Source organism: Stegodyphus dumicola, chromosome 5 (assembly GCF_044657685.1).
Source record: "Stegodyphus dumicola isolate Sdum_Otavi_A_Nest chromosome 5, ASM4465768v1".
NCBI lineage: Eukaryota > Metazoa > Arthropoda > Arachnida > Araneae > Eresidae > Stegodyphus > Stegodyphus dumicola.
The window spans coordinates 57,123,112-57,143,023 of record NC_140772.1 but is presented as its reverse complement, the minus strand read 5'-3'; the positions used below and the strand labels follow the sequence as shown (position 1 = coordinate 57,143,023).

Below are 19,912 nucleotides of genomic sequence, written 5' to 3'. Positions count from 1 at the left end.
ATGTCATATTATTGGTAATGGTAACATTAATTTCGAGCCTTGAACTTTTAAGGCTAATCCGGTGCAAGAACTGTTAATCTTAATCAATGGTAAGAACTGGTCAGCGTTCAGTTAAGCCTATTTTTATATCGCTCAATCTTGTTTTGGGCTGTGAGAGACTGTATTATATTATGTCGCATTTGACTACTATAGAAGAGCTCAAAAAAGATAATTTTGACAGATGGAAATTACAAATAAAAGCTGTATTGATTAGAAACAACCATTGGGATTATGTAACCGGTAAAGAGCTAAAACCTGCTGAAGGAACCGAAGACAGAAAGAAATGGCTCCACGCTGATCAAAATGCTCATGCAGATATAATTCTTGCTATTAATCCTAGTGATTTGGGTCATTTAAAGCATTGTGTGGAATAAACTCAAATCCGTATATGAATCTAAAGGACCTGCGAACAAGGCTACCTTGTTAAAACAGCTTTTGTTTAGAAAAATGGCGGAAAACGAAATGATGTCTGAACATCTGAACAATTTCTTCAATATAGTTCATAAGCTTAAACAAATGGAATTTGCCATAGCTGATGATTTATTATCGATTCTTCTGCTCTATAGTATTCAAGAAAACTTGAAAATTTTAGATGTGCCATCGAATCAAGAGATCATTTACCTAGTCCTGAATCTTTGAAATCAAAATGCTAGAAGAATGGGAAGCAAGAAAAGGGAAAACGTCTCAAGATTCACAGAATGCATACTATACTAAAAAAAGAAAAAAGAAATCAAGAACAGACAAAAAAAAAAAAAAGAAAGAAAGAAAGAAAAAAGAAAAATGGAAGGTAAATTCAAACAAAAATTTTCCTGCTGAAAAAAATTATTGAAACTTTAAGTGTAATTACTGTTCAAAAATTTGGCACAAGGCATCTGATTGCAGGAAGAAAATAGCTGACAGAAAATATGTGCAATCAATTAAGGGAAATCAAGGTTCTATGATAGCTTCTAATTATGAATAGCAGATAAGTTTAGCAATAAACAATGCTTATCAGAAGACCTCCCCATGGTGCTTAGATAGTGGCTGTACATCTCACATGTGCAATGACAGAAGGTTATTTTCAGAATTTCACCCTTGAATGAATTCAACCATAAAGCTAGCAGTTGACAAAAACAGCAAAAATTACAGGAATTGGAACTGTCCTTATAACAGTACCTAGCGGAAATAAGACAATTAAACTTACTCTCAGAACTGTGTATGTGTTCTGGAATTAAAGTGTAGTTTGCTGTCAACATCTAAAGCTACCACAAATAATCGTTTAGTGATTTTTACAGAATGACATGCTAAAATAATAGAGCCAAATGGATCTACACTAGTGCAGGCTATTCGTCATGATGATCTTTATTATATATATCCAAGCACTGAAACAGCTACAATAGCACAGGTAAATGATTTTGTAAAGTGGCGTCTTAAACTAGGTCATATAAATGAGTTTGATTTCGAAAAACTTAAGTCTGATAACATGGTTAGAAATTTAAATTTTAATAACACTGAATCTCTAAAAGACTGCAAAGTCTGTATCCAAGGTAAACAAACTGTGCAACCTTTTCAAAAAGAATCAAAATTTCAAAGTGATGAATTACTGAACTTGATTCACTCAGATTTGTGCGGACCTATGAGAGCCCCATCCCATACTGGTTCATGTTATTTTATTACCTTCATAGAAAACAGATCGCATTATGTAGAAGTCAGTTTTTTTTAAACTAAAGACGAAGTGAAAAATGCATTCATTAAATATAAAGTTGCGGTTGAAAATCATCTAGAAAAGAAAATAAAAATCTTCGAACTGATAACGGTCTCAAATATCGCGGAGAAGAATTTAACAAATATATTCAAGAATGTGGAATTAAACGAGAATTCTCTGCTCCTATGACTCTGCAACAGAATTCAATAGCTAAATGCATGAATTGCACTTTAACTGAAATGGCCAGATGTTTGTTACTAGAAAGTAATCTTCTCCAATCCTTTTGGGCTGAAGCCTTGAAGTGTGCTGTTTATATTAATGAATCGAAGCCTGGGAATAAACAAAACACCATATGAGTTATTTTTTGGCATCAAGCCAACCGTATCTCACTTCAAAGTATTCAGACAGAAATGTTTCGTACTTAATAAAAGGTTTAAAGGGAAATTTGATCCTCGATCAAGAAAACATATCATTGTTGGATACTCAAATGGATCGAAAACATACAAGCTGTCGAATAAAAATTCCAGAAAAATCATAATAAGCTGAGATGTTAGATTCATTGATGAATTTGAAAACTGTACTAATCATGATAAATATTTAGAAGTTTTATTTCTCGAAAATATTCCTGATAAAAATAAGGAAGAACCTTTGAATGTAAAGCAAATATTGGCTGATGAAATAACAAAAGGCCCCTCAAATATGGCAGAAGCATCTGCTGCATCATCTGATAAGGTAGATTCTGATTCTGAAGCAATACCTGAAATGCAGATTAAAAGGGGGCCAGGTCAACCAAAGAAAATCAAGACTGGGAAGCTAGGAAGACCAAAAAAGGAGTACCGCAACATAAATATAAAAAGGGAAGAAGCACAAATTGCTGAAAAAGATACAAATCCGACATTAGAAGAAGCATTAAATGGAAGTAATGCTGAAGAATAGCATAAGGCTATGCAAAGTGAGTATGAAGCACTTGTTAAAAATGGTGCATGGGAAAAAAAGTGACCACAGAACAAAAAGGTAATAGGATGTCGCTGGGTTCTTAGAATGAAATATAATGCAGATGGAACAGTTCAAAAGAGAAAAGCTCGAGTGGTTGCTAGAGGATTTGCACAGGAACCTGGAATTGATTTCAATGAGACCTTTGCTCCAATAGCCAGAGCAAGCTCAATAAGAACTGTGATTGCATACAGTGCTGAACAAGACCTTATTTTATATCAACTAGATTTTGTTATGGCTTATGTTAACAGAGATTTAAAAGAAGAAATTTTTATGGAACAAGCTAAAAGTTTTGAAGACCAAAATAATCCTGATTATGTTTATGCTTTGCAAAAGTCTCTTTATGGTTTGAAACAAAGTGGACGACAGTGGTATAAAAAATTAAGACAAAAAACTGAAAAACTTTGGATTACAACCATTACAATCAGATAAGTGTATATACAGGATGAAAACATCTTAAGGTGAGTTGGTTCTAATTTTATATGTGGATGACTTAATAATAACAACAAATAGCTGTGATTTATATGCTGAACTTAAAGATTATCTTTCTAAAGAATTTCATGTTAATGATTTAGGCAAACTTCATTATTGTCTTGGAATAGAATTTAATCAAGATGCAAATAATAATTCTATTAGTTTATCTCAGCAGAAATATGTTGATAACATTCTACGAAAGTTTAACATGCAAGATGCAAAACAAGTAGTTTTGCATCTTGCATATTAAATCCAGTAGCAACTAACTCCTTTAGATTTTAGTCTAAAATTAAGTAAAGAAATGTGTCCTTGTGAAACTAAAAAGGAAGAAACGGACAATGTACCTTATCACCATCTAATTGCTTCACTTATGTATCTTTCTGTGTTTATTAGACCGGATATTACATACACCGTCAGTCACCTGAGCCAATTTAATAACAATCCTGGAAAATTGCACTGGTTGGCTGCAAAGCGCATTCTTTGATAAGGAACAAATATTATTGTTTAAAATTTCGAAAGACAGGAAAAGCACTTATTGGATATACCGACGCCAACTGGGCATCTGATGCATCTGAGAAAATCATATACAGGTTACCTATTCAAACTTGCTGGAAATCCAATAACATGGGAATCACGAAAGCAACAAAGTGTTGCATTATCAAGTACTGAAGCAGAGTACATCAGTCTTTCAGAAAGTGTCAAAGAAGCAGTTTATTTACGTCGTTTTCTTAAAGAATTAAATTTTAATGATGATTATTCAACCATTATATATTGTGATAAATCAAGGTGCACAGAAGCTTGTGAAAAACTCTGTTTACCACTAAGGCACTAAACACATAGATATTAGACATCATTTCATACGTGAAATTTATGAAAGAAATGAAATAGATGTTAAATACATGCCAACAGAGAAAATGCCTGCAGATGTACTGACAAAAACATTTTAATCTGCTTCGAAACATTCTAAGTGATGTAAATTAATTGGAATAACTGTAAATGATTAATGTTTACATTTTTTTTTTCAGCCGCCAAACACTGAAAGGGGCATTGTTGTATCATAAATTATAATACGACGTTTAGCTCAAGAGCGCTTCTCCTGCTGCATGCGCCGTTGGCATTTATCCGCGCGGTGATGATGTAACTGTTTGTTATGTATATATATACTATTCTTACTTCTTCCTTTTTCTCTGCTGTACGAAGCAATACTTAAGTTAATCTCTCTTATTAAAAATGTTCAAAGATGTTACAATCTGTTTAGGCTTATTTATTTCTTCAGCATTAGTAAATGAAGAGAAATAATTTTTAAAATACAAATCTTGAAATTTTGAACAAAATAATTATTTACATAATTGCAAAATATAAACTTTGATGATATTTTAGAGTTCACATTATTAGATTTTTTTCAGGGAAGCCTTTGCAGAGCTTTACATACAATATCACAGTTGTAAAAATTTTGCACATACATTACGTATTTTGAATAATCACAACTATTTTCAAAATTTTCAAAATTTAACATCATAATATGTATAATAGTAAAATTAAAAGTTTTTTTTTTTTTTTTTTTTTTTTAACTGTTATTGTTACATTTCTAACTTTCTTATTTTGCAGAAAACTAAAAGACCCCAAAGCTTTCTCTAATACAAACATTTCCATCTGTTGAGCAAATCTACTTAAAACTGACCGATTTATATCATCAGTGGTTAAGGGCTGCACTGGCAGTTACTTATAAAGATTATTGCTTTGTTATTTTTAGGATGAAAACGGAAGTTAAAAAGTTATTATTAATTTATTATTTGAAAGATAGATATTTTATATCTTACATATACAGTCAAAAGTCGTTAATTCGGACTCGTCGAGACTTCGGCGATTCCGGATTATCGATTTTTCTGGATTATAGATCATCAGTTTAAATCTGGTAAGATGGCATGCAGAAATTATAAAATTAAAAATATGAAATGGTAATTTATGAAATAAAGAACAATTATGATAAGTTGCTTCGTTTTATGTGATAATACTTTCTCTTTAATTCTATAAACAGACATAATTTCTTGTTCAGTTACAAAGTTCCGCTGTTTAAGTCCTATAATTGCTGTGTCGAGAATACCGACTAATTTGTCAATCGAAATTTTTTCGTTTTCAATAACCTCTGTGGCACTTTCTTCACTATCAGAAGCGAATTATAATGAAGAGGAATTTGATTTAAATCATATCAAAGACGGAGTACATCAAGATGAAATACTACATTTAGTAAGGAATTATAAGCCAAATAAAATAAAACATCTGCCCTGAAGATAAGGATAGTTCTGACAGATGAACTTCCAATTCATTGCGTGCTGCAGCATTCCCCCACCCCCACCCCGCCGCAGAGCAGCGTGAATTTGATAAACAGATTTCGGAATGGTTAGAGAAACAAAGAATATGCCTTTATCCATTTTTTGCAGCAATTCCACTTCTTGTTTAATGGACTTCGAAACATACTTTCGCTTTGTAGATCCTTTATATATTAGTAATTATATATCGGAAATTCTATTTGACATAATCGAAAGTTCAAGCTTACTTTTATAAAATTGCTCTAACAGTTTGCAAAAAATAATAAGCCGGATCCAATTCGAAGATTAAGGAACAATGCAATCTGCAACATTAACTGAATTAGATAATTTTAGCTTAGCTTATATCGTCCGTTATACATTAAACGCACATGTGCACATGCATATTCGCAGCCGTAAAGGTCAACGCGACGCATGCGCAGAAAGTCTGTAGCTTTGAGATCCGGATTATGGGTGTCCGAATTAGTGACTTTTGACTGTATATATATTTGTGTGTGTAAGTATGTATGTAACGAAGCAGTCTTAGACTTAATAAATGATGTTGTTGAAACAGTTGATGTAGATGGTGAAATATGGCATTTCATTCATTGTAATAAGGCAGACATTGTGATGAAACAATAGACTTAAATGTAACATAGATAGCAATAGTAGATGTAGCATTATATGGATAGTATAGAATACAGAATATTGAATCTGTAATGAACAGCAATCTTGGCAACCAAGGCAGATTAAAATATTCATCTTTTATTTTAATTGACATTTGCAGCCACAATTCGCTTTACACTCTAAAAGTGCCTATTCAAGAATCATTTACATTTCTGATATTGTTGCAACAGGGAAATAACAGCAATGCACCTTAGAACAGAGGTGAAAGCAAAGTGTGTAGTTATCCAATATGGCAGCTTCATTTTCGGTTAAATTCTGAATTAGCTACGTCATTAATATTATGCAAGTCATTTGATATGAATTGATCTGGAAATGGTGCAGTCCAGAAATAGTTATTACTACTTTTAGAACAAAGGGGGACTATTGCCAATTTACATTATAATTTTGATTTATACATTGTAACTATTAAAAATTTATAAAATGACAGTTTTTTTAATAAAATTAACATGTAAACACTAAATACATACTTTGGAACTGATTCAAATTCTTTTAGAGTCAAATATTGCATCCTTGTAGGAATCTTACTTTTCTTCTCTACAGTAGGCACAACACTCTTTATGGAATTTTGAGTTTCCCTGTAGAAAAATTGTCAACAAATACATATTGTATGATTCAATAAACTAATATATAATATGTTTATATTTTAGAATCAAACAGATATTAAAAAGTATTTTTACTCATAATTATACAAATATAACCATACAAAAGTAGTGACTTGAATTGTACTTGGCCCACATCATCTTGCAAATAACCACTCCTTAAAAAGAAAAGCTGTGTTATAATTTTTTAATTAAAAATAGTTATAAAATGAACAAATATGTTACAAATTGCTCATTAGAAACTGAATACAATACAAAGTCCAAGATCCAGACTCATCGGGACTTCTGCAATTTTGGATTTGGTATTTTTCCAGATACTAGATCATCAATTTAAATCTAGTAAGATGGCATGCAGAAATTATACAATTAAAAATATGAAATTGAGATTTATGAAATAAAGAGCATTTATGATCGAAAATTTTACAAAAAAAAGTTTAATATTTATTTTACTTTATTAAACATTTCTTTCAACATAAGTTGTTTTGTTTTGCCTAATACTTTCTCTTTAATTCTATAAACAGACATAATTTCCTGTTCAGTTACAAAGTTCCATTGTTCAAGTCCTGTAATTGCTATGTCCAGAACTCTGACTGACTTGCAATCAAAATTTTTTCATTTTCAATAACCTTTCTGTCACTTTCTTCACTTTCGATAGCAGTATTTTCATGATCTAGAACCATACTACAGATTTCACCATCAGTTAATTGATTGATGATTGGGGCATAGTCATCACAATGAAAAACTCTGTTATATCATCTTCATTTATTACCGCTACTCCACATTTGTTTACAAAATCCATTAATTGGAATACTTTGCTTTTGGTTTGCAATATCCGAAACCTTCAAATTTGCGACTATCATCTTCATCATCCTCACCATGAAATACGGTAGCTGGTCATAAATTATTCCAAGCATTTCTTTAAGTATCTGGAGACACATCCTCCCACAATCTTGCGATGCTCCACACAGCAGATTTTATGCTAAAATATTTCAAAAATTCTTGAATAGTCTTGCAAGACATGTTTTCTTTACTTGGCACTGTTCAAGAAATTTAACATGGATTTTACAAATACTACTTTATATTTGCATTTCAGCCCGACCACTATTCCGATATCCATAGGCTGAATGATGTATGTACAATATGGAGGAAAGAATAATACGGATACATTATCTTTCACTAAAACTAAGTGAAGTATGATCCGAACAGTTGTCTACAATCAGGACAATTTTTGCATCATCAAGTAAACCAACTGAATTCATATGTTATCGAGCCTCAGGTATAAAATGATTTTCAAACCAATCATTCATTAATGCTTCTGTCATCCATGTTCTTTTATTTGCATGATATATAACACAGAAAATCATTACTATTTTAAATGCTCGAGGTCATGCATGATTCCCGATTACGAAAAGTTTGCACTTGTGCATTCCTGCAGCATTTGTGCACGCTAAAATTGTTGATCTCGCTTTGGAATCTTTGAACCAGTTGGAGCCTTTTCTGTAAAGGTTGCCAAGGTATTCTGCGGTACTATTGCTAGAAAAGACCAGTTTCATTAGCGTTGTAAATTTGTTCTGGAGATAATTGTTAACTAGCGATGAGTTCAACGAATTCATCTGCAAATTGTTCAGCAGCTTCAGTATCAGCTGAAGCTTTTTCATCTGAATTCATTGAACTCATCTGAAAATTGTTCAGCAGCTTCAGAATAAGATGAAGCTTTTTCCCCTGAAATTTTTAATTGTCTTATACCATGGCTATTTTTAAATTTGGTTAACCAACCTGTTAAATATGTGCACTCAGTGTTTAGGTTCATTCCTTCATGAAATATTTTGGCTTGAGCCATTAGCATTGGACCCGTCAATGGCACACCCTCGCTGCGACGCTGTCTGACCCATTCAATCATCTCTTTGTCAGGATCGTCACTTTTAGCATAACGAACACTTTTTCTGTTATTCATTGCAAGTAAGCAAGTGATGGAATCCACAAATAAATTCAAAATGTTCCTTTTTCTTATGTCATATACAGTTGATTTTACAATGCCATACTCCTCGCATAATTTTGAGACGGATATGCCTTTATTCATTTTTTGCAGCAATTCCACTTTTTGTTTAATGGACATCGATGTAGATGCTTTGGCAGCTCCAGAATTGGAATCTCTTTTCGACATAATCGAAAGTTCAAGCTTAATTTTTATAAAATTGCTCTAATAACAGTCTGCAAATAATAAGCTGGATTAAATTAGAAGATTAAGAAACAGTGCAATCTGCTATATTAAGTGAAATTCTTTAGAATCAGTAAAGTATTATTTTAGCCTAGCTTACTTGTGTTCACTATACATTATTGGCTAGGTATTGAATTATCCTCAAGAAATGAGACTAGCTAGCTGCCCAGCAAACAGATTAAGTTTCCAGTTAAGATAATTAAATTAAGTTTTTCTAAGAGGTCTAATTCACTTATAATTGGATTCCTATATGTCTGCTCCATGAGAAAAAGATAACGCTTGTTGGTGCCAATCTACAGCTATAACTAACAAAGAACTTCCGCTATTAACACTTTACCGATAGAAAGCTGTCTGTGCTTGCTATTTCCGTCAATTTATGTTTTGTAGAACAAAAATAGAGAAAGTAAAAAGATAATCAGTCCTTTGGAAAAAAAAAAAAAAAAAAAAACATAATATTTAAACAATGTAGAAAAGAAGATAGATATATAATATATATTTCTTTTAATTTGCATCAGACCGGCAAATTAAAATTCTATCCAGGGGCCAGCAGGCCATAGTTTGTTCATCCTTGGTTTATGTGAATAACATATCAGTTATTCTTAATTCAAATAGCACTAAATGTAATCTTTTGGTCTCTGAGTTTCATTAACAAAATCTATTTTTAGCTTATGAAAAGAAATTTTTGTTGAATTTTTCGCCATCAACATTTCTTTGCGCATTTAATTGTAAACATCACCAAGCGTAATGTCAGCATAAAAGGTTGCCATAATCTTGTTATTCAATTACTAATATATATAAAAAGAGTTTAGACATCATTGCATGAGTCATTACTCAAGTTATCATGTATTGAAAAACATGCAGTGATGAAAGCAAAATATAATAAATAATGATTCACTAGGTCAGCGTCAGGGATATAAAATATTAGTAGGTATATAATCAATGATGTTCCTATGTAGAATGTTTTGGTTTGAGATGTATGTCAAGCAAATGCACAGCTACGGAGCCAAATTATTGTTCTCCTAAATTTATGCTTAAATGATTGCTTCTTCAATAGCAAGGTATTTTATTTCGTGCCGAAATGAAATTAAGAATTGGGACTCTCCACATTTTTATTATAGGAGGAAAAATCAAATGTGCATGGGTAAAGCATACAAAAAAAAAAAAAAAAAAGTTTGTGGCTTTGAGGTTCGGATTTTAGATCAATCTTGATATTGGATGTCCGAATCTCAGACTTTGTACTGTATAGCAACCTGAAGATGAGAATACACAAAACTGACCTGTTCATAAAAAATATTACTCTTATTTGTTATCATATCACTGTTGATGGATTGCATTATAAATAATTACCATGGATAAGGATTTAATGTCATAAAAAATTGCAAAAATAAAAAATGCACAAAATACAAGAATACATGAATATATTATTTGCAAGAAATATCTCCCAAAACGGAAATTTTTACTTGAAAATTATTTCAAATCAGACTACAATTATCGTAATATAAAGCAATCTTGACCTATAAAGTAAATAAAAATATTAATTTAGAAACCACAATGTAAATTAGAAAAAAAAATTACAGCATGTTATCAGGGGGGAATTTTAATAATAGTGTTAAATGCCTGTGTTTCAAAAATCCAGCTTTAGGCAATTAAACGCTTTTATATATGGATCGGTTTCATTATTTTATATGTGTACATAATTCAACATTTAATTATTCTGATGAAATGCATAGTATAGTCCACAGCTTTATTAAATTTCATTGCATTAATGAAAATGAAGTAAATAGTAACTTGCATTTTACCTAACGAACAGTAAGAAACTTTCACTTTACCTAGAGGGGAGGAAGAAACCTTTTTTTTTTAGAGAGAGAGACTCAGAAAGAAATTGTAGAAAAGAAGGCTCAAAGAACAAAATTAACTAGAATTAAAATTATTTGCTTACAATGATTCAAACAATTTTAAGTTAAATGTGAGTGAATCATGTACCTTAATATGCAGTGGCAATAATGCTCATTTTTATTCTTAAACTAATGCATATATTAGTTGCATGAATAATGATGAGAGGTTACAACCGTTTTACGAAAGTAAATGTCTATTATAAAAATTTTCATAATCCGAAATGGTATACAATTAAGAAATATTTACCACTAATTAGTTTACAGATGGAAAAAAAATTAATGTTCCCAAGCTTTAGAAAAATGCCTTATATATCACACTAAAGAACCTGAAATAAAACTAAAAACAAGAATGATGTGATGAATGCACAATCTAAATAAATAGGAATAACCCATGCAGTTATTTTTTAGACACTTCTAAAATTGGAAGTGAACCCACGTGAAAGTTCTAAAATGATAACAATGAAGATGGTTCAGTTATTCAAGAAAAGTTATTGGTGGATGATGATGGATATAATCAATGCTTAATTCTCTTTTCTGTTAGAATGTGATGATTGGTGATTGTGTCTGCCATCACCTGCAACAATTGAGCTTAATATAAGATGCATCCAATTAACTATATCTACAATTTCTTAGCATGCTTGCCTAAATAATAATAATTAAGATTTGTTATCTGCTCTGACTAAGATGAAAGTTTGAAACTTGATACTTGAATTATGCTTGATTGTTCAGATTAGGGTTTGGCAAACTTTATTTTAGAAAGAGCCAGATCGTAAAAATTTTAGGCTCTGAAGGCGAAATAGCAAAAACATGAAGCTATGAATGGGTAATTTTCTCATGAAGCAAAAAAAAAAATGTTTTTTTAATTTTTTTTATTATGAAGTAATACTTTTACATAATATTTATAAACATTTTACTAACACTTATAAAAAATGAGTAAAAGATTTCCATTTATATACTAAAAGCATGATTATTAAATACACTAAAATTTCTAATGCAAAGAATCTACTCGTTTTTAAGATAATATTTCATCATACTGTAGTTGAAATTAGTAATTCTTACCATTCAAGTTTTTGCAAATAGTCATCTGTTAATAATGATCTGAATTGCAATTTTACTTACTTCATTTTCAAAAATGTCTTTTCACACTTATAAGTAACTCCCATCCCCATTCATATGATTAAAATTTGAGCACTTTTTTATCTTCCAAAAGATATTTATAAAATTGAGTTAAATCACTTTCTTTAAACAGCATTTTTAAAATACATCATTTTGCAAATCAAGTCTGATTGAAGCTCCTCAATTATACAAATGATTTTGAAACATGGAAATACACTGGTTATCATAAATTAAGGAAAAATCACAAAAATAGCGATAACTCCCTCAAAATTAAGCCAAACCGTGTAAATATGTTGCCAAGTAAGAGTATATATGAATATGTTGCCAAGTTAAGAGTATATATGAATATGTGTCATCATTACCAACCAATTTCCCTTAAAAATTCTTCCATGAAACTCCTTCTCCCTTGGGCAGATAGCCCTTTGTGCCTTGGTCGTAATCCAAATATTCCCACTTTTATTGATACATGCAAATAAAGACTGGAAGTGTTATAAACAGAAAATAATCTTGCTAAAATATTGATGTTGTTATGCAGGTCACTTCTGCAGAAATTTAGTTCGTATTTTCATTATGCACAAGAAAGTGAGGAATACTGAAATTACAAACATTATTAAAATAGCATTTCTCGTTATTTACCATAGTGATGACAATTTCATTTTTAATTAAAAAAAAGCTCATGCCAAAAATTCATTCAGTCTTTCAGTAAAATATTAGGCACTACACCGAAAGGGAGGGACGCTTCATGGAAGACGTTTTAAAGGGAACTGGCTGGTATGCACGTTACATATGAGGAAAACCTCGAAAACGTCTATGCAAAGAGCCCTTTCGCCAAGATCGAATCCCAGAATAAACTACCAGTGTTCAGCGGCTTTTATCGCTCGGCCGCTGATGGGCCTTTGTTAAGGACTTTGTGCGTGAAACGGGGCCATATATTCCTTGTGTGTGTGTACGTGAAGGAAATAACAGAAGCTTTATTTAGCTGAAACAGAGAATAGAATCTTCGAGAACCACCAGGGTATATCGACTTCACTGATATGCCATTCAGTGATATTCAATTGACCGAAGGTATGACCTGATTTTTATCAGTATGGGAATTAGTATAATAATCTAATAAGAAAGAAGTTAACAAAAGGCTACATATGTATCTATATTTTAATTAATATTCATTTTAATTATCTCCTAAGAAACAAAGAGTAAATGCTAATTTAATGAGAGATTTTTTACAAGTTAAATCTTAGTAAATGCTGTAAAACTGGAATTTAATACATTTTGCTTTCTTGCCACATTTTGGATTTGCAAATATTTATAATAAAAGAAATACAGAAAGCAAATATATAAGAGTTATTTCTACTGATCCCCCTCACAGAAAGTTTTGATTTTATAAGGGGAATTAATCTCTTTCCAAAAAATATCCAGTAATTGGAGCCGTTTCGTCACTTTCGTATTTTTTAATAAAACTTTTATGCCGAATGCAAAAAAAAAAATATTAATTAACATAATATTTCAATTTAAATCTGTGATTTTCAAGTATATGCTCGCATACCCTCATTTACATAAGTATATATCATACGCATAGGCATATTAGTATGGTTAGCCCTGAAGGACTATTGTTTTCGTTTTGCGATTTTGCGTCACTATAAATGGTGAATCACTTTTCAAGCTGTTGCCACCAAATGCCACCAAACCATTATATTTTAAGAAATTAAATAACGAAAAATCTGCATTATTTTTTATATATATTTCTCGCATTGTGACAAAACAACGGTAAATAGAGCCATCGAATTTTGAATGACGTAATCCTCCTACGAATATGGGCATGTGGGCATGTTTTTTTAAAATAGTGCAAAATCTGATTATAAACATGCATTTGATTATGTATCAATATAATGATAGAATTAGAACTGTTTGATAATACCTCATAAATTAAAAAGTGAACTTTATTTTGTTAAATATCAAAAATGAATTTCAAAAAGTGTAAAATTAATTAAAAAATCCTTTTTTCCCCCATTTTCAGTTCTGCAAAATTGTCGATTGTTTCCTCATAATTGATATTTTCCAAACGTTCTGTTCGATGTACAGTAATGCTAAAAAAGTTTCTAAAATAATTCTTTACATGTTTGAATACTGAAAATGAAAATACCATTCTCAATGTCACACCCCAACTTGCAGTTATTCAGCATATAAGCACATACTTGTTTATGTACAATGGACCACTTATAACATTACATATTACTATGCAAAGAAATCTGCAGACCTTTTTTAACAAGGAAACATTTTCGCCCAGAAGGGCTAATGGTCTCAAAACAGCATTTTACATTGAATCACTAAAAGCGTTGAATAACTTTTCAAATTGTTGCTGCCAAATATTACCACCCTGTATTATATTTAACCTTTTACATGCCACATTATGATCCAGAAATAAAAGTCACAACTAATTCATCAAAATCACATTAGAATATACCCATAAAGACTATAAAACAAAAAAATTGTCATAAAAAATCTCTGCGATTTCCTGGATGTTCTTTTTTGGAACATTGGCTTTTCTTTCCCCCCCCCCGTTTCATGAAAACAAAGTTTTGTATGATGAATATCTTAAAATTTTATGCTGTAATAATGGTTTACTGAACAATTTGATGTGAAATTTAATAAATTTTAAATAATACTCATTAAAAAATTTACATAATTTTTAATTAGAATACTATATTTTAAGAAATGCAATGCAAAAAGTATAAAGAAACAATAAAAACAAATTTACACTTACACAAGCATGACTAACAATTACATAATATGAATAAATGCAATTTTAAAAATGTAAAATACCTTACTAACAAAAAATAATATATTTTATCCTTTAGAAAGCACATGGTATTTCAACCAATAGCACAAAATATATAAAACATTCTAAAACACTAATTTTTTGTTATCCTTTTTAGCAGTTTCTCACTATCCATGATATTGAGGGAAGCAGTGTACATGGAGCATTATTTTGCATTCAAAATACATGTTTATAGTGTTTTTTGGCTAACTACATAACGCCTTTGTGATGATGTAACTATATAATGTGCATCTGATTTTCTTCCAGACGTCAATTGATGGGCAGGCAGTCCAGGTATAATGTGAATTTTAGGTTTCGCTCGAAGCAAGTTTAAAGTAATTTCTCTTCTGAAATTCACGAGTCATTTCTAATGTGGAGTTTTTGCATAAATCAGTGTGTAAGATCCACCTACAGCAGCCACAATTATATTCAGTGTGTTGACAAATAAATTCCAGTACCATTTTTTGCTGTGAAATTTTGGTCGATGTCGGTCCAATGGGTCTACTCCACCCATTTCTTCATTATATAATTTTATAATGTAAGGCTGAAGAACATCAACTTTCTTTTTTAACCTTTAACTGCTGTGACAATTTTTTCAGCATAATTACTGTAAGCAGTCTCACAGACCGCTTTAAAGAAACGCGTAAAAATACATACTTTTATGCCTTTTTAAGGAATGTTATAGATACTTTATGCATATTTATGGAATTTTAATTCATTTAAATCAATATATTTTAATCATACATCATTTAATTTTACGCAGTTAAATTTATATAAAAATGACTATTTACTTCGTTTTAAGGAAGATTTTAAAGAACAAAGTTTTTTTAGTCATGCATGAAAATATGTGACTTCATTAAGTATTACTATCAATTAAACCATAATTCTACAACAATTGAATTTAATTATTAATAAATAGTAGATTAGTATGTCTTTGTCTACAAGGATGAATGATAAGATGATACACAATCAAAACGCTTGAGATCACTGAAGACACACTGGTTCTTTGCATTTCAAACATTTGTATGCTGTTTTTCTCTTCTTACAAGGTGGGCACAGACTATGTGTTTTTTCTTTTTTCTAATTTTTCTTCTTGATTTGATAAATCCATTATTTTAATTTCAAAGGATTCTTTTAATTGTTACCTTAAGTTCCCTTGGCAAAAAAGTTGAAGTTATCCCAGCTTTCAGATGCGATTTAATAAGTTGATTAGGTAATAAAAGCATTTTTTTTTCTTTTTTTTTTCCAGTTTTGTAGCATCAAAATATGACTAGAACAATATGTATGAACATAAATTCCGAGTATCTTTGGGCTCTGCTGTAGAGCCTATTTTTGCAGGATGTTTCAGACCAAAGAACTGAATTGTGGTGTTATACTTTGGTGTTCATACTGCCCGATTTAATTCTTTTTTGCACCATTTGAAGTGCTTTTTTTCCATAAAAATTATCATTTTGTTCACAGTCATTAGAAAAATTATGATATTCATCTACAGAAAGCTCAGATTCACTTTTGCTTTCGCTGTGAATACTATGCGATTCTTCAGAATCAGAGTATTCTACATAAAAAATATTGTTGGCAAGATATTCAATTCCTTTCTGAGTGAGATATACGGGACGTTTTCTTGCAAAATATGAAGCCATATTTACCACTTTTACGAAAAACAAACATCCAATAAATAACGTCTATCGTGCACTAAAACTGGTACGTATTTGATGTGAGCGGTCTCCCAGACTGCTTAAAAAGTAAAAAAACGTGGTAACTGAAACCATAATAAAGCTAGACATGTAAAACTGGATATGTGACCTTGTGAAACGAGTTTGGGAAGGTAGGAAGAAGGACAGAGACCATTCACCGTTTTTAGGGGTGGAAAAAAAAGTCAGAAAATCCTCAGCAGTCTCTCAGACCGCTCACAGCAGTTAAAGGTTAAGATCGGACACATCTTTCTGCTTTTCCTATTAGCTTGGAAATGATAAAATTTGATGCAATAGTTACAACAGAACATGTAAACTTCTCCATCGCATCGGTAATCAAATTCTCCATGTTGAAATTTCAACATCTCTTTTACTATTCTGCTGTTAGCATATCTTTTGCTTGTGCTGTACCAATTTCCTTAAAGCATTTGCTAGACAAATCTGTCAGCAGACTGTGCGATGAAAAAAGTTATCGAAAAATACTTTGTGTTTCTCTGGATTGTGAATAAAAGATAATACTTCAGAGACAACTTTTGATCTAAGCAACGAATTTTCATTTCTTGAACTTTTTGAAAGACCTAATATAAACAAATTCTTGCGAAGCACATTTCTAACAAAAGAAACAAGCAGATGTGGAAGTTCAAAACAGGGAAATACAACTAAAACCAATTACCACCCCCTTGGTGACAGAGGTCATATCCTCTTCTAGTCCTCTGCCCCCTCCTTTCTACAGAAATGAATGACACATCATTAATGCCTCTAAAGGACATGTTTACGACGTACAAGCACTAAACGTATTTAAAATCTAATAAACAAAAATATACATGTGATATCATTGATTTTGTATATCTTTACATGCAATGTTTCTTTTTTGGAACATTGCAATTTTGTGCAGTCTTGAGGAAATATTTTTGGTTATTATTTGAATTTCTTTTATTAACTCATTAAAGTTGTCCTTTGCAAGTACGATGGAGAAAGGTTTGGTAAGATTTGAAGTTTTAGAAATTTTATAGAATTTTTCTTAAATACTGTAAAAAAAGCATATTTTTAAAACCTTTTCTATGCTGAAATATTCATATTCAAAAAATAAATTTTATGTCAAAAAATCAATCCATACTTTCTATAATAAATGGTAATTTTTTTCAAACCGACAAATAGATAGTTTATTTTTTAAAAATATTAAACATAATGTTTCGAAAAAGAAACATTGGCATGTAAAAGATTGAAGAAATTAAATAATGAAGAATCTGCATAAATGCATATACGTTTCTCACACTGTGAAAAAACAATGGTACCTAGAACCATCAAATTTTGAAAAACATAGTCCTTCACCCGAATATGGGCACCTCGAAGCCTGACTTTTGAATATCAAATTTCTTTTATTATCTATTTCATATTTTGTAAAACTTTAACGAATCTTTTATTAAAAATACTCAATGATCTTAAAGTGAGCAAAGGTAATACTGTACGGAAAAAAAAACATTTTTATCTTTGGAGCATGAGACTGTCTATCAGAAATTCTAAAGATATGTTGTTTTTAAATATTTTTAGTCCAAAGCGGCTCTCAAAATGTTTATGTGTAATTAAATGAAAAAAAACCCACTTTGGGTGTAATATAAACTCTGAAAGTCTTTAGTGTTTCCCCCCTCCAACACGGATGCTTTGACTGGGCCCTTCAAAAAAAAAAAAAAAAACAGGCACTAGACAAAACTGGTTGTGTTTGTGCTACGAAATGACAGCTGTAAACAATGTTCTGGAAATGAAGTTTTTTCTACTTCATTTCCATTTAGCATGTTTTGCTTCATCAAGAAGCCGATGAATGAAGGGCCACTTGAGTTACAGTCTCAAAAGAGGCAAAGAAATTGCAGGCTGCATGGCGATGACAAACATGATCCTAGCTAAGGAAGGATTGTAAAAACCTAAAGTGCCTACTTTAAGACTATAGTGTCAGTTATAATAATCAACAAACTCTAGATGGCCAAACTATGCAGGAAGAAAATGCAAATAATCTTTCGGAACAAGAATAGAATGAAATTATCAACTTATGAGTACAATATAAATGTATGAAACCGAGATTTAAAATGTTCAACAATACTTGCAGATTAGACCAAAAAGATACATAAATACTTAGCCGCAACTAAACATTCAGTCAGCTGGTATATTTAATCACTAAAAATTAACTCTTATTCAAAAGCTCTTTTACACTGAGGTCAAACGTTATCAGTTTTAAAATCAATCAGAATCACATAAAAATTATCTTTTAGCAAAGAGAGGAATACACAGAAACTTCTTCCTTACACATGAACAGTAAATTTTTTAAATTAAGATTATTAACTCACCCTTTTATGTATTCATTATTAAATTCAATTTTTTAAAATTTTAAATAAAGTACTTATTGCTGAAATTTTGCTAGCTTTATTTATATTTTAAAATTAAATTTTAAAAAACACTTAACTTACTAAGAAGCTGTCTAACATGCATATATTGCTTTAGGAAAGAATTACACTTGTCACTATGCAAATTTATGTCTTAAATGTTACACATATTGTTTGATATGATCATGGTACTGGTCTCAAAATAGATATCAGTTTTACTCTATTAAGTATAATAACAGAATTATATCACAATCAAATTATATACTTACTGAACTTCAGATATATGCAGTACAATCTGGATGTCCAATAAGACTTGCAAAACACCAGATCACAAAAAAAAAAAAAAAGAAAAAAGAAAAAAAAGAAAAAGAAATAAAGATAAAAAGGAAAAAAAAAAATCCTTCCCATTACAAAATCTAGGAATAGGGAATACAATTCACAACAAAAATAAACAGGTGCTGTAAATGTGATCTTACTCTCTACTAACTGAGATTCCTGCATGTCACTTTCAAACACCTGCTGTTATCATAGCCATTGACTGATTGGCATTTTACTGATGTTGGCCAGGATCACACTTCCAGCCTTTGAGTGGTTGAAGAAGAGTTAGCATTTTTATATCTCATCTAAATAATACGTGAAGCCCCAATTTTGCCATGTCCACTTTAAATACTGAAATTTCCAAAATCTAGAACTGCTGAAATCCCTACGATTTTGGACTTTATATTGTATTAATAAAACATGAATATTAGCAACTAATTTATACTAACTCTTAACTGGAGACATGATGTCTAATTGACTCTCTATCTATAAAACATAAATATTAATAGCATCACAAAAGATCATATCAGTCCATTTAATTTGTGCCCTATTTTCTAAGATGCCATGTTTCTATTTACTTTAGAATGAGTTATTTATATTTCACATACATTATAGGCTAGGTTTCTGAAGCAGATACATCTATATGATTCTAAGTTTTATGACACATAACCAGCAGGCAGAATGGTCATAATGTTCTAAGCA

At 30.9% G+C, this 19,912-nt stretch overlaps 1 protein-coding gene across 4 annotated transcripts in view; it reads right to left on the bottom strand.

Annotated features, from left to right (window-relative positions):
* The window catches only part of LOC118192435 (SKA complex subunit 1-like), an 86,971-nt gene that overhangs the window by 30,960 nt on the left and 36,099 nt on the right, over window positions 1–19,912 (bottom strand). For 2 of the 4 annotated variants that reach the window (XM_085816671.1, XM_085816672.1), the window contains 2 exons: window positions 6,887–6,940; window positions 6,651–6,758 (listed from right to left, as the gene is read on the bottom strand). In XM_085816671.1, the coding sequence (XP_085672797.1) occupies window positions 6,651–6,758; window positions 6,887–6,940 (162 nt within the window). The remainder of the gene's footprint in view (window positions 1–6,650; window positions 6,759–6,886; window positions 6,941–19,912) is intronic. The other 2 variants (XM_085816673.1, XM_085816675.1) reach the window with 1 other exon arrangement.